The 16,152-nt window shown below is 33.0% G+C and overlaps 1 protein-coding gene across 8 annotated transcripts in view; it reads right to left on the reverse strand.

Annotated features, from left to right (window-relative positions):
* LOC138936253 (nuclear receptor coactivator 2) overlaps positions 1 to 16,152 on the reverse strand; it is a 131,782-nt gene that overhangs the window by 9,637 nt on the left and 105,993 nt on the right. For 3 of the 8 annotated variants that reach the window (XM_070301513.1, XM_070301509.1, XM_070301514.1), the window contains exons 4-18: positions 12,029 to 12,145; positions 11,638 to 11,818; positions 10,530 to 10,906; positions 9,644 to 9,873; positions 7,899 to 8,979; positions 7,076 to 7,198; positions 5,995 to 6,324; positions 4,824 to 5,051; positions 4,267 to 4,432; positions 3,649 to 3,824; positions 3,081 to 3,425; positions 2,837 to 2,949; positions 2,628 to 2,754; positions 1,951 to 2,236; positions 106 to 159 (exon numbers count right to left, since the gene is read on the reverse strand). In XM_070301513.1, the coding sequence (XP_070157614.1) occupies positions 106 to 159; positions 1,951 to 2,236; positions 2,628 to 2,754; positions 2,837 to 2,949; positions 3,081 to 3,425; positions 3,649 to 3,824; positions 4,267 to 4,432; positions 4,824 to 5,051; positions 5,995 to 6,324; positions 7,076 to 7,198; positions 7,899 to 8,979; positions 9,644 to 9,873; positions 10,530 to 10,906; positions 11,638 to 11,818; positions 12,029 to 12,145 (3,934 nt within the window). The remainder of the gene's footprint in view (positions 1 to 105; positions 160 to 1,950; positions 2,237 to 2,627; positions 2,755 to 2,836; positions 2,950 to 3,080; positions 3,426 to 3,648; positions 3,825 to 4,266; positions 4,433 to 4,823; positions 5,052 to 5,994; positions 6,325 to 7,075; positions 7,199 to 7,898; positions 8,980 to 9,643; positions 9,874 to 10,529; positions 10,907 to 11,637; positions 11,819 to 12,028; positions 12,146 to 16,152) is intronic. The other 5 variants (XM_070301515.1, XM_070301512.1, XM_070301511.1 and 2 more) reach the window with 4 other exon arrangements.

Consider the following 16,152-nt stretch of genomic DNA (forward strand, 5'->3'; position numbering starts at 1 on the left):
TTCGCTTTCATATATCATGCCAAAGTTCGCTGTCAATAATCACGCACATAATATCGAGATCGAAATCTATACGTTAAATAAATTAATTAATCAAACAGCACGCACCGACTTTGAATAATGTACCTCCGGAAAGCAAATCCTGGTTCTGCCAGCTGAAAGCTACAAGCAAGTACGCTAAATAAATAAAATTTTTAAGTGTCTTTGACTTGCGTATAAATCTTTCAAGTTATCTGACAATGCTATTTTCATTGGATGTTTCTGGCAAAAGATTGCAAGTAAATACTATATATAAACAAAACAGCTTTTCATAATTAGATTGATTCAAAATATCGAAAATGCCTTTGCGATAGGTATTTTTCAGCATTTTATAATAAATTAAAAGATCTCTTTGTTTTCTTTAAATAAAGTCATATATATAAAACGAGAAATTGACCGATTAACATTACCACATGTAATGTCGCAAATATTAACTTAAAAATGATCATTTTAAATATTTGAATTAATCTTATTCAATTTTTATAATTTACTAAATTTTAAACTCCTCGTGTCAATTATCATTTTATAATATTAAAATTATTTAAAAAAAAAAAAAGAAATTTGTGTTGAATTTAAACTATGCGAGTAAAAAATAAATTTACGTAACCTTGTATTTGAGACACGATAAATAAAAAAATTAAAGATAATAAGAGAGATAAAAAAGCGTCGCAATTATTTCTAATGTAACACACCATGGGCCAATCATATTCAAAGATTATCAATCATAGATTATGCAAAAAATTTGCTACTCAGAATTACGATATCCTTTCTTTTTATAGAGGATTCGTATAACACAATATCACTATTTACAGGAAAACATCGAGAGGTATACAGGCACAAAAAGATACTAATAAATCTATACGCATACCCGACTAATCTACATATGGCGCTTTCACAATGTTTAATAGATTAAACAAAGTTAATCTTAATTTGTACATACTTACCCATCTCAAAATCTTTCATATATTTCGATCACATCTTCCATTGCGCGTATAATATTAAACTGCATACTAACTTTGTATCGTCAAAATCAATTCGATGATCTTCCATGTAAAAACTAGTATGTACGTACTAATCTAAGGATATCTTTCTTACTATTTGAAAACAAAGAAAATCAATTTTGACCGCAAATTTAAATAAGTTAAAAACTGCATATCGTTACGTCATACAACAAATCCCGCGCTTATTAATAAGTGAGAAGAAACGATAATCACGCGCCACGACTTATATAACTATTATAATTAATATAATATCCCTGTTAATTTTATGTTAAGTCGATTTACCGATATTAAAAATTATACTTTAAATACAATTGAATAAAGAATAAAAGATAAAAAATAACTACATAGAAATTTCCTTGAAATTACCATGCAGAATTCTCTTTTTAAATCATCAAATTCAATAGATGTTGTCAAATTAGTTAATAAATACAGTTAAAAATATATGTTGATATGGTAAAACGACTTTCCGACGACGCTTATATATCTAACTTACAACTAGATGTATAGAATTCATCGCATTATCTCTTCGCACACCGCGCGCACATATGATATAAAATCCCTTATTTGCCATTACACTTCATTCCTACTCAATAATATGTAAAATATTCAAATATATCATTTTCTATTTTTTAATAATCAAATATATTTCACTGTCTATTGATTAATAATTCCAGCATAGAGAAGATCCTAAATTCTGTATATACATTTGTAATATTATTCGATATGTCACTCTTGCAATCTCAAAACAAACTTTCCTATATGGTTGCTAAATCAATTTCTTTCACCATAACCAGCTCTTCCGATTATCTTGATTAGTGATAATCTTAACTACCTATTATCGTACGTGTAATAACTGGATCACCTTAAATCCAACGCAGTCTATTAATATGAGAAACCGTATGAGAATACATACCTGGCAACTGAGTCGTAGCAGAAGGCGTAGACGTGGCTCGTTGCAGCCGATACTGAGCTGACGGGTTTGGCGCACCGGTTGTGGGACTCGGTGTAAACTGACTGGCCGTGGGGGAGGTGGGTGGAGGAAACGTTTCGTTAGGAAACGGTGATTGCCGCGCGGATGCTGGCGTCCCCGGCGAGGGCATCGATCGCTGCTGCTGCTGCAGTTGCTGCTGCGGTGTGACCTGCTGCTGCGGCCTCACCTGGTTCACGTTGAATAATCTCGTTGTGTTGCCGTAATTGCCCTAGCGCATATATTACAATTAAATGTACTAAAAATACTTGAAGAGATACACGAGAATATTCCTAAAAAAATAATAAAAGTCAAAATATAATGATACAATATATATAAATTTGAATTAATCTTACAATAGTTCAAGCTCGTAATTTTTGCGCGTTGCATTAACAGTTATGTCTAATACATTGTATCTGACATTTATCTAACGTAAAGCCATTTGTATAAATATTAGTTTCAGTTCTTTATCCATTTATAATTCTATTCTTTGAATGAAACAGAAAATCAAATCAGCCAATCTTTAATTAATTCAAAAATTAATATTTATAAAAGCAGTTGGAATACAAGTATACCTGTCTGTTCTTATCGAACTGATAAAGCAATAATGTTTTTGCACTCACTTGCGTCACTCGTGGCGATAATGGTTGCGGGTGAGAGAACGGCAGTATACCGGCCGGAGAATGTGGCGAGAGTCTCGCCTGCGCGGACACTTGCTGCCCACTGTTAAAGTTGTTATTCACAATAGGACTGTAAAAGAAGGAGTTCATATACATATGCACAGCAAAATCATTATTTACTATTATGTGTACAAACGTTACGGAATACTTACTGTTGCGGTATCGTTGACGGATGAGAGTACGAGTGAGCGAGTCGATGACCAGAAGGCATCTGGACGGATCCCCCATATCCTGGAGAGATTTGCGAATCTGGGACACTCGATCGCTGAATAAAAACAAAAATATATCAGCAATTATTTTCGTATATTTTGCGAATCTTTAATACAAAGCATGGCAATCGTAATATTTTCATTGGATATGATCTAATATATCTTACTTTTGTAATAAACTGCATACCTGCAACGATACATTTGGCGGTGCAACAGTATTGTTCAGAAGATTATCGATGTTATGAATACTGCTATTGATTTGATCCGTCGCGGTGGCATTCGATGGGATAACCATCTGCTGTTGTTTCTGTTGTTGTAATAATCGTTGTTTCATTTGCTCTTGTTGATGTTGCTGCTGCTGATGTTGCAGAACGTTGCTAAGCTTCGAACGTTGTTGTTGATGTAATTGCAATTGTTGTTGCGTGAATTGACTGGTCTGTCTAACGCCTGGCTGAGTGAACCTGATTCTAGGCTGTTGGTACATTGGAGGTGGTTGGTAACTGTGACTAGTTGTCACAGGCGTAGTACCCAACTGAAATAAAATTCAACGATCCATCATTCTATGCGCATTATAAGGTGAGATATATATATATATATATATATATATATATATATATATATATATATATATATATATATAGAGAGAGAGAGAGAGAGAGAGAGAGAGAGAGAGAAATACGTCTGTATATTTGAAATATAAGATAAACAAAACTAATATAAAAAATTAATGATTTGATTGTAAAAAGAAAACTTACCGCAGTGGAATAGGCTGGGGGAGTAACAGGCATAGTTATGGTGGAAGACGTGGGATTCACGGCAGTCTCACATAACATCAACGACTTCTGGATAGCGTTAATTGCCATTTTTTCATTCATAACATTCTGGGGCGCTTCGATAAGAGGATTTAGAAGATTCGCTATCGGAGACGTATCTATTAAATAAAAAGTATAATCTTTTTAGAATGATACAATTGCTTTCGCTGCCACACATGTCATCTCAATTAGATAATGTTCCTTGCAAATAGCTAATTATTGCAAGAGCATTCGCATAGAGTTATTCAAATACATTATTGTTTACAAATCCAATCATGTTTCAAGTAATAAAGCTATCGAGTTATTAAAATTATCAAAAATCAGATTTATATTCGTTTCATTAATAGTGACAGCGAAAGTTTACATATATATTTAAGATATCCAATTTTAAATTCTAACAAATAATTTGTCAAAGCTTTATGTATCATGAACGTGAATCATAAACTATAAAAATTAATATACTATTACAAATATAAAAATCTTATACCCAAATACATATATGCAGATAATCAAAAGTTAAAAGAAATGGTTATTTAATATTTTAATCGATATTATAATTACCTGCGCTAGATTGATCCGGGACAAAATCTATCACTTGATCCAAAATTTCCGAAAGATCCGGATCAGATGCCGGATTATCCCAAGTAGTTGGATCGGTGCTAGTCTGATGGTATTCTCCGCTACCTGCAAACTCGGATTCGGTTGTTCCCATCTGGGACCTTTGTTGCTGCAAAAAATAACATGTATTTAAAAAAAATATTGTCTATATTCCATTCAGAACATCCACGGATAAACTATACCTACTACCTGCCCGAAATGGACGAAAACTCATCCGTTTCAGGCAAGTCTCCGCCCATGGAATGCCTAGAAAGCTCCCCCCCCCTCCCCTCCCCTCTACACCGCCGTACTGCTTTCTTTTTTTTTGTTATCTGCCAGTAAAATGTTCACAAAATCCCCCAAAACTTAAAGTTCTTCTCCACAATATGAAAAATTCTTAATAAAAATATTATTATTATTAATTATCTTGTTATCATAAGAAAAATTTATATATATATAATTATGGATTTTGAATTAATTTACAATTCAATGTTTCATACATTAGATTAAATCACACTTACTTGACTTAGTATATGACTGAGGTAGGTATTGGCTGATTGACGAGGTAGTTGTCTCGACTGACTTTGAAGAGGACGCGCCGACGTCGCCGTCGTCGTAATCGTGTTATTACCACCAATTTGGATGCTGCCACCGGTCCAAGGTTGCTGTTGCTGCGGCTGTTGTTGTTGTTGTTGCTGCTGCTGCTGCTGCTGTTGCTGCTGCTGTTGTTTTAAACGAGGCAGCTTGTCCTAAAATAATAAATATTATAATAAATATTATATGTTATTAATTATGTATACATTATATATGAATTTATTAAAAATTATGTTTTTTATTACATTATTAAAATAAATTTGCATTCTTTATTATATATTATATATATATAAATTTTGGTAAAAAAATAAGAAATGCACTCGTAATTATAGCGCATAACGAACTAGTTATAGATCACAGGCCCGTTTAGAAAGCACTGAACCAAGTAGAAAAAAAGTTCTTAAGATAGAAAGCAAAGAGAAAATTTAGCCTTTTGTGAAAAGAGGCGGAGCCCTTTTGTCCTTTATCTCGAGAGTGGGATGTCATAAATTTCTACGGATATCTCTGAAAGGTTTTATGAGTCTTTCCGTCTATAGTTAAATTAAAAAGAATAAAACCGATTCCAAAATTATTGTGTTCTCTTTCCATTGTAGACGCGCACGGACAGTTTGAGATACTACGCGTAATTTATACTTATTATGTTTATAATTATAATACTGAAATCTTCAATAATTCTGATTAATTCCGTCACTTTTGACCGAAAATAATCTCAGTCAATCAGTAAACAGTCGACACAAACTATAATTTGAGGGTTTCTAAGATAAGACCACTGCTCACACATTTCTTGTGTAATCTAATTGATTGATAACTACTTCGATAGACCATCTATTCCAGTGTAAAAACAGTGGTCTTATCTTAGAAACCCTCAAATTATAGTTTGTGTCGACTGATTGACTGAGATTATTTTTTATCAAAAGTGACGGAATTAATCAGAATTATTGAAAATTTCAGTATTATAATTATATAAACATAATAAGTATAAATTACGCGCAGTATTTCAAACTGTCCGTGCGCGTCTATAATGGAAAGAGAACACAATAATTTTGGAATCGGTTTTATTCTTTTTAATATATATATATATATTATCAGATTACGTACCTGTGGTGTTGCTGATATCACAGACGCGGGCAGCTTCGTTGGTACATTCGTTGTTTGCGGCGGCTGTTTCGCTAACAAAGATGCCAGCATCTTATTCTTCTCCCACAGTTTACTCGTCGCGTTATTCGAGGAGCCCGTTCCTGAAGAAGATACTTGATGCGAGCCGTCCACAGGTCGTTTCACAGCCACGTTCAAATCGCCATCCTCTCCTGGTCTCTTCTGGCCTACCTGAGTCGCACTGCTAAGAGCCACATGATCACTAGATTGCGATGGCGACGGCGTGGTGTTCCGAAATCCAAGACTCCGCAAGAGAGAATCGTCCTCCCGATTCTACAATACACCAAATATTCCTTATTTCCTTACATTTTTTATTTACAGTTATTTATTTCTATCACTCTTAATTTGAATTTTATCCCCATCTCCTGCAATAGTTATAACATTAGAGAATAATGCAAGGGGAGAAAAATTTAGGGTGTGTCGGGTCTCGAACTTGATATCTCCTACTATTGTGAGTTATCTCGTCATCCAATATACGCCATATACATATGACTTTTCTATCGATTCTGATTTTAGCCTTAAAACTTACCTTTTTAAAAAAGGCAGAAAGTTAATGTCGTGAGAAACTTTTATATATATTACTGTAAAAAATTGTTTTAAAAAATAGTCCTATTTTAATCTAGACGAAACAGTTATTTCAGTCTAAAAAAATTTTTAGTAAAAAAATTACGCGCAAAATAGTCGTTTTAATTTCCTACAAAAATAATATAAAAAATAATAATATAAAAAAATGCACTAACTAAGAATAAAAACTTATTCTTTATAAAAATAAAGCTAAATATAAGGCTAAATTATTATTTTTTTATATTTAAATAGAATCACTTTAATTAAAAAAATTGTTGTACAGAATATTAATTTTAATTTTTTAGAAAAATAATAACATTACAAATTAAAAATTTAGCTAGAAATTAAAAATAGAAAATTAACGTACAAAATACAAGAAATTTAAAAAATTTTAATTAAAAAAATTTGGCGCTGCTAAGCTGAACAATATGCTAATAAAATTGGCAATACTAAAGCATACTTGTTGTTCTTGTAACTTTCTCTCTTCATCTGGGTCTTTCATCAGTTGCTGCAGAAGCTCATTCCTTTTCTTCACTCCAGCACGTGTCTCCTCATCCTCGTCATCATTTTTTTCGTTTAGTAACTTAAAGTACAAAAAAGAGAAAATAGTAAAGTGATGAGAATTAAAAACGAACACGTATGAACCGTTTCAATGTTTTTTTATAGAAAGATATATACAAAGTGTCCTAAAGCACTCTTGACAACGCTCGTGAGCAGGTAGAGCACACTAAACTGAACAGGAAAATTCTGTACCATTTTTTTCTATAATGCTTAATAAAGTAGTTATTGTTGAGTAAAGTCTGGCCAATCAGCGCTGACTTTTAGCCGGACGCACGTCGGTGAGCCGCCCGCCTGGTAGCTGGTAGTGTGTGCCGCCGTAGCAACGAAGCGCTCACGCACGCTATTAGACGCGCGGCTAAAGGTCGGCGCTGATTGGTCAGACTTTAGTCAATAATAACTCCTTTATTAAGCGTTATAGAAAAAAATGTTACAGGATTTTACTGTTCAGTTTACTGTGCTCTACCTGCTCACGAGCGTTGTCAAAGATGCTTTGGGACACTCTGTATAATTAAAAAAATAATTGCGATCAGGCAATCTAAAGAAAATAAATTTTATTTATAATTCTCGATTTTTCTCGAATATAATCAATCGGATGTAACTAATAGCAATAAAAAATAAAATAGTAAACGAAACATAGTTGTCAATTCTATATTAAATTTACTTTTATTTTGTTTATAGCTATTAATGCTTTTATAATTATCAATTAAAAACTATCGAGTTACCTGCAATAGCATATTGTTTCCGAGTGATGACTTGGAGTGCTCCATGCTAGACTTTGGCATGTTGCTAGGACTCGTGCGCACTTTATGCTCTGAATGATAGTCGTCTTCGTCCTGCTGGTTCAACAAAATCTTCAGTATCCTGTGCTTGTTCTGATTATCCGAATCGTTGTTCGTATTATCCTGGCTATCTTCGCTGGCATTTGGGCCCTTGGTCAACAAGTTTCGTAGCCTACCAGACTCGGTAGATATAGTAGTGTTATTCTGAGTCTCGACGGCGCTGCTGGTCCTCGCGGTCGCGTTGTCCATGGTACCGCCACTGTTGCTAGTAGGACATCCACTCTTGCTACTCTCTTCCGTTCGCTTGATGGTCGTCGTGGCGGTATTACTTCCGATGCCACTAACGTTGCCGCCATTGGTGCTGATGTTGCTGGTGGCATTGCTACTCAACGTGGACGTCTGCGTGGTCTCTTGAAGAGGACTAAAGGGGAACGAATTACTGAAGGTGTGGGCAGCGCTGACCGTCGGACTGAACGGTCGTAGAGGACTACAGTGAGATGCCACTGCTGCCGAGTTCGAAAAGGTTCCCTGCGGACTCGGTGATGTCGGAGCCGGCTGGGAAGACGGTCGTGAGCTCGGTGGCCCACTCGCTCTCGATTCTGGCCTATCCACCCACCCGGCACTACTATCCAAGTCCCAACCTGTGGAACTAGGGAAAAGCTCGAATTCCAGGTCCATGTTTCCCGGAAAATGGTTGAACGGATTACCGCTCGACGTGTTTAGCGACGTCAGAGGATTGCATGAATCACTGCCACCGCCGCTGCCACCGCCGCCACCGGTACCCCCCGTGTTAAAGGCGATTGAGTTCGACGATGTGGCGGCGTGCGACACCACCATACCACGAGCACTGATATTACTCACTTGACCGTTCAGATGCGCGACGGGCATCAGCGGACCACCCACGTTATTGTTATTGTTACCGTTATTATTATTACCATTATTCGCACAACGGTTACTAGGGTGTCCTGAGCACACTTTGTTGTTGGAAAGCTGACCACCCTCGATAGACATTAAGTCATTATCCCTATCATAAAAAATAAAATAATACATATTATGTCAGTTAGATGCACATCTTCTCTTTAATCTAAGATTATTTGTAATTTATATAAATCGCAATTGAGATGTTTTGCATCAGCTTAATCACACATCTTTTTTCATTGAAATTTAATGACTATACATATATTATTCTATGATTTTAAAGGAGAGAATAAAAAATAATACTTAAGAAAGAATTTTTTCTATGTATATATTACAACCAGTTCTGCTTAAAGATGTTATAGAATAAAAATGTTATATATAATAATATATAGAAATATACGTTTTAAGTCATTAAAATATATTTTAGACATTATATATATAATTTAATTAATTTACTGTAAAAATGGCATGTCTCACAAAATTCTCTCTGCTCGAGAAAAAGAATAATTAAGCTGCTACTTTTTTAAGATATCAAGATATTACTTTCATATAATATAATATAATCAAATGACATTCTCTTTCGACTTTGATATATAATATTTTACTTTTCAATGAACAATCATTTATCGAGTTATCAGAGAATAAAATATGAGTATGATATCATGTTTATAATATATATATATATATATATATATATATATATATATATATATATATATATATATATCGTTGCATTAATCCAAAGTAATAAGAGCAGTATGCAAACTTACCCGATGATGGAATTAGTAGCCATCATGAAATCGCTATCGTGCACATTCATCACACTTGCTTTGAAAAATTTTGACTTCGTTTGAATCTTAAGAAACTTATCAGGACTAACACGCAGTCGGTATACATCGCTCGTATTTTCACCGAGTTGAAGCGTATCGCTCAAATGTTTCGTGAGCGTACTGAGATCATGAGGGTGGCACAAATCCTTAATCGTTGTGCCTATCAGGTCCTACAATAGAACATATCTGTAAATATCTCTCAAGCAATTTTACGATACGTAAATATTATACAAATATTATCCTTGTTAGAAATATAGCTTGAAATATCTTATCTCAATCTTAGAAACAGATTTTGGAATGAAAATTCTTTTAATCAACTTCGATCAATTATTTTCTGAATTTGAATATTTGATTTAAAATTAACAATTCAAAAATATCTTGTTTTTCAAGAAAAAATATTACTTTTTGGCATAAATATGCATAAAATAAGAATTATATTTAAAAAATGACCTGAAAGCTGTTGGATAATGTATTGTTAAATTATCATCATCAATTATATTTAATTTTCTCTTAATTGAATTAAATAATAGTGAACAAATGTGATTAATTCTGTACTGTAGCAAACGAAAGATAATAAGAGCTTTCGCGTAAAATATATAAAATATTTTTGATGATTATTAAATATATTAAATAAATTTTTTTTTAAACTCATAATTTTTTAAAGAAATTTATATTATACAAAGTAAAAGAAAAAAATTATCTTATTCAGACTATAATTCTCCATAAAGAAACATTATTTGTTTCATATAATAGCGTCTAATTATTATTGAATTGGTATCGGAATGAACGTAATAGTAATCAAGATATATGATGTGGTTGTACGCACCCTTACCTTGCTTAGGTACTTGGAGTAAACGGGGGATAACCAACTGACGTCAACCGCGATAATCTTCCCAGTGGTATCCAATTTGACGGTGAATTGTTCAACGGGAGGTGGACCAATGGGCTTCTCGATTGGCGGTATTCTACGCGCTACGCACATCACGCAAGGACCAATGTCTGACGACTCGGAGGAGACATCACCGCTCTCGAGACGATCAGCGTTACTGGGTAGAAGAGCAGAACAGATTTGCATAGACTCGTACTTCGATACTCGCTGTTGCTTCTCTTCCATAGTCTCGTCCTTATCATCAGGAGGCTTCACCAAGAAGCGGCAATTGAAGGTGCGGTTCCTGGTCTGAGGTTGCGGCTCGCTGGTCCAGCCTGCAATATATCGAACTTGAGTATGTCATTTTTTTAAACGCAAAAGAATTATATCGCGCTAACATTATAGCTAATTAAAAATCAATTTAATTAAATTATAAATACTCGTTTATCAGTGCAGGATATTTCTACGAGATCAAATGTGAGAAAATCGAATTAAAAAATTTTATAATAAATCTATTTATAGTAACATTAAAGCCTGAAAAATTTTAATATTTTAAGATAGCTAATTTTTTTAAAAATTCTTTCTAAGAAGAGAAGTGACATCAAAATTTGTCTAAAAAATTATGTAATTGAAATTCAAGGCGGATATTATGAAGCATCCTGCACAATTATATGTATATAGTATCATAATTATAATTTTTGCAAAAAAAATTCAAAATATGAGTATAAAAATTAATTGACCAAGACTGTGATTGGATTATTAATTGATTAATATATGTGTAAATGCAATGCAGGGACAAATCATGATTAAAAAATGCATTCCAATCGTCAGAACCTCGTCAGAAACACATATGCCATTCCTCGACTTTATGGAAACTATTTTTAAACACAAAGGATGAAACAAAAAAATAAGGAAATGAAAAATGAGACCATGAAGGAACAGGATCTTTGCATTGAATTATTCATGACCTGCTAATTATGCTTATCTACAATCTACCCTATTCGAATACTACAACCCCTGAGGAAAGGAATGTACCACCGTTCGCGATACAGTTAAAAATACATACCTAACGAAGACATAGGTAACAAACTAGGCATAAAGGTGTTGTGATCCCCATGATGAATAATATTGTAAATGTCCTTTCCGAGTACATCGTCCTTCGTGTAATTTATGTACTGCGTTATGTTCTCCGTAACGTACTCCACGCGGCCCTCCGTATTTACAACAAATAGAAAGCCGTCTAGCGCCTAGATGAAAAAAAAAAAATATGATTAAATTTATTAATATTTTTTTTTTTTTTTTTTATGTAATGCAATTAATGCAGAATAATTTTTGGAGTAATGCAGAGTAATGCCATTTAAAATTGTTCTGTGATACGTTTTACAACTTTAACAATATCTAACGATGACGAAACTTGAATATGATTTCACTTATTAATTCAAACCGATGATACAAACCTCAAGTAAAATAGGGCCAACTTGATCGTTGGACAGTATGTTAGGATTCGACGAGGACACTTCCCCCTGTTGTACGGCATGACTATTGGAGCCCTCTTGTTGCCTAAAGTGCCGAATCTGCAATAAAAAAAAAAAATAAATAAAACATGAATTAAGTAACGTTTTTTGTAATCACTGCATATTCTATTCATCACATATTGCACTGTAAATTTACAGGCTATCATGAGCTATGCATTTTTTCGTAGAGGATCTTTGAAAACTTAAAATCAATTTGTAATTTCAATAAAATAGATATATGACAACTGATAATAAATAATAACATTATCCAGGAGAATACATAATCGCAAATATTTATAATATCTGTACCAAATTTTCTATAAATTTTACAAATATTATAAAAGTCTTATAACTATTAAAATAAAATACATCTCATCGATATCTATGTCTATCTCACTATAATTTGACATGCGTAAATTTGAGAGCAGATCATAAATAAATGATGTGTGTCCAAAAAAATCTTACGATTACTTAATGTAATTTAAAAAAATTAATGACATAGAATAAAAAAATATAATCATATAGTACCAATTTCAACTTTCGTAATTTTGATATTAAAAAGACTGCAAAAAAGCCTTTATCTCACATTCGATTTAGGTAATCGTTTACGTTATGCGTGATAATGCGTGGAAACAACTGACCCCGCATTTTGTGTATCCCGCACACACGCATCTTGCATACACGGAATGCTACAGCAAGTCGCTCAAGTGATGTCACGCTACGAGTAAAATGCTATGTCATCGCAATGCGAAATTTCATTTCAACGTAAAATCCTTTTTTTTTTTTTTTAATATTATCTTGTTTTATAGAAGAATGTAAAGCAGCTTTATTTCCCTCATTTTGTACGATTGTATTTTCTTCAATTATCGAATTCACGTAAATCGAATGTTCAATTGAACACAACGTAAATTCCCCAATATGAAGAATATTGTTACATGAAATGATATTTTTTTCATCTTAGATTCTTCCATTTTCGTGTAATAGGGTGTCTACTCAAATCTTTTTAAAAAAAAAACTCCTGATCTTCCTTTTGTTCAAAATTCCAGATAAACATAATATTTGAAACATTTTTTGCTGTAACTTTATAAAATAAATTTTTTTATTGTATGCCTTTTTAATGCTTTTCACTGATAGAGAAGGAATCATTTAAGTTTCAGGTGCTAGATCTGCAAATGTACTATGAAAAAAATGGAATAACTTTCGTATAAAATAAACATTTTTTCACTTGCATAATATTTTCATTTTTTATCACTAAAAATTACAATAAAAAAATATGTACTGTATATTCAATGTTTTGTTAAAAGTATTGAAACATTAAATATATATATATATATATATATAAATATTAAAACATTCAATATATATACAGGGTGTAGTATAAAAAAATAATTGTTTCTAAGAAAATTATTTTTACAATTTTTTTTTTTTTTTTTTTTTTTTTTGCACTAATTGATTTGTCTCATTATTCTGTACATAAAAGTATTACGGTAAGATTATCGAAAACTGAATATTTTACGAAATATTTTATTTTTTATATCAAAATATGTCAGATTAAAATATAAAATAACTCAAAAAGTACGTAATAAAAAAATACTTTATTATAGTGTTTTGGAAAGCTCTCGAGGTAAGTTACAAGAATATGTAATGAAAAGTAGGGGGTTCCATTTAAAAAATTCAAAGTAATTCTTATATGACCTTGACGGTGCTATTCAAGGTCATACTAATATTATTATATAATGCGCCACTTAGAGCTCTACAACTTTTGCATGAAACATTTTTCACGAAAATGCATTGTTTCCTCAAAAAACAGGCTGATACGTGCGCCCTGTTACACCCTGTATATATATAAAAACATTAAATACATATGAAACATTAAATATATATATATAAAAAGAAAAAAACAAAGATATATATATATATATATATATATATATATATATTCAGATTATATTTTAAACTTATAACACAATCATGGTTTATCAGCCAATTGCTTACAATATAAAGACATTATTAGAGAAATTTTTTAAAAATTCGATGAGTTCCAATAAAATTCCATGAGAATTCCCATGTACAAAAGAAATCCTTGAAAATTCCATGTTTTCCACGTTTTTCCAAGCGGTAGACACTCGGTAAAATATCACCGTAACTGTGCGCTGTCACATTATCTTTGTACGTGCTGTCATAAATTTATTATATATTTTACTAAATACGATAACTAAAAACGTTCGTAAAAAATATGTGAAAAATATGTGGCATCTATTATACTCTCAAACTATACGTAGAACTCCACATGTTGCCTTCGTCACGTGCATCGTTGTATCGCGACGACGCACTTTCCAGTCTATGCGCAATAATGAAACGAAACTCGACATAGAAAAGATATATGAAAATATATTCAAACAAATTGTTAACATGTGTCCTTCGTGTAAAATATGTGGCCATTTTTACGGGATTTTTACGCGCGCGATATCAGTGAAATAAATGATGATCGCACCAGATACGAAGCAAATAATTCTATTCCAACGAGAGATCGGATTTTATTGTTAGACACACATACACGGCGTGTATACCGTTGCTTTTACATGTCAAAGTATAGATTTGTCAAACTGGTTATGACACGCGATATATATCAATAATAGTCGCAATAATGATATAAAGATGGATAGATAAGAGAAGAAAATGCGCGATGGTATCAAGATGATAAAAGGAGACAAATTATCTTAAATGTGAAATACATTGATTACAAAAGATAACGAGTAAATAAAATGCAAACCTCTCCGAAAAAAAAAAAAAAAAAAAAAAAAAAAAATCTAAAGTGACAATTGTGGAATAAACAATTTTAAATTTTCGTTTGTAGCTCAGAATGGATTGTCTCGATATCTTGTCAAGATATATTTCAGATTAATCTAATCTCTTCTATGTATGAAAGAAATATATAAAATTGAATACATTCTATTAGCAATTTAAAGGAATCGGAATATGTGATAATTTATAAAAATAACGTTGATACAATTGAAAATCTGAAAAAAGAAAAAAATTATTTAGTATAACGGACCCGATAATGTTGACCTTGACATATGTTGTCAAGGATATAATCCTGAGTAACTTTTCCTTAATCGGCAATCTTTTATAATCTTTGAGATATTTAAAGTTGAAGTTAGATCCGAAATTTGGTTTGAGTTATATAACGTAACCCGCAACAAATTTTAGTTTTAAATCAGAAATAGGTTTGGGTTAAGTTATATCTTCCGGAAATGGAGCCCCTCCCCCCGCCCCCTCCGTAGGGAGGGCGGAACCCACTGTGTCCACGCATATACTTTACAACGCGAAGCTAGATTCACTTTACGATTTGTTGTGCGAATGGGAAAGTGTATGCGTGAACGCAGTGGGTTCGCCCCCCCCCCTCCCCCTACGGAGGGGCTCCACTTTTGGAAGATATAACCTAACCGAAACCTATTTCTGAAAATTTGGTTCGAGTTATATAACGTAACCCACATCAAATTTTAGTTTTAAATCAGAAAATAGGTTTGGGTTAAGTTATATCTTCCGAAAGTGGAAGCCCCCCCCCCCCTCCCTACGGAGGGGCTCCACTTCTGGAAGATATAACCTAACCCAAACCTATATTTTTGAAAGTTTGACTCGAGTTATACAAAACGTCTTGATGCGGGTGGATCTCGCTTCTTGCGTGAAAATGACAAACTCATGTAAAAATTACGTAAATTTCATTTCTCAAACTTTATCTGTTAATAACTTTTTAATAAACAATGACCGCCGATTAAGTTATGAGGAAAAATGTTACTCGGGATTACGTCCTTGATGACATACGTCAAGGTCAACGTGATTGGAGCTTGGTCCGTTATAGTAAATAATTACCATAAATTATATATCGTTGAACGAATAAATATCTAGATTTCAATTCAAGCCATTCTCGTTGTCGAAAAGAAGAGTGCCCTTCGCTTCTCTCGCGGGACTAAAAATTTACTTCACTCGGCGAATGACTAAAAGAGATCATACGAATCTCCGAGAGAACGGGGTACTGCGGTCGAAAGTGCGCGCGTGCGCGTGTA

Source organism: Polyergus mexicanus, unplaced genomic scaffold (assembly GCF_030449975.1).
Source record: "Polyergus mexicanus isolate NDT 795.1 unplaced genomic scaffold, iyPolMexi1.0 SCAF_9, whole genome shotgun sequence".
Classification (NCBI taxonomy): domain Eukaryota; kingdom Metazoa; phylum Arthropoda; class Insecta; order Hymenoptera; family Formicidae; genus Polyergus; species Polyergus mexicanus.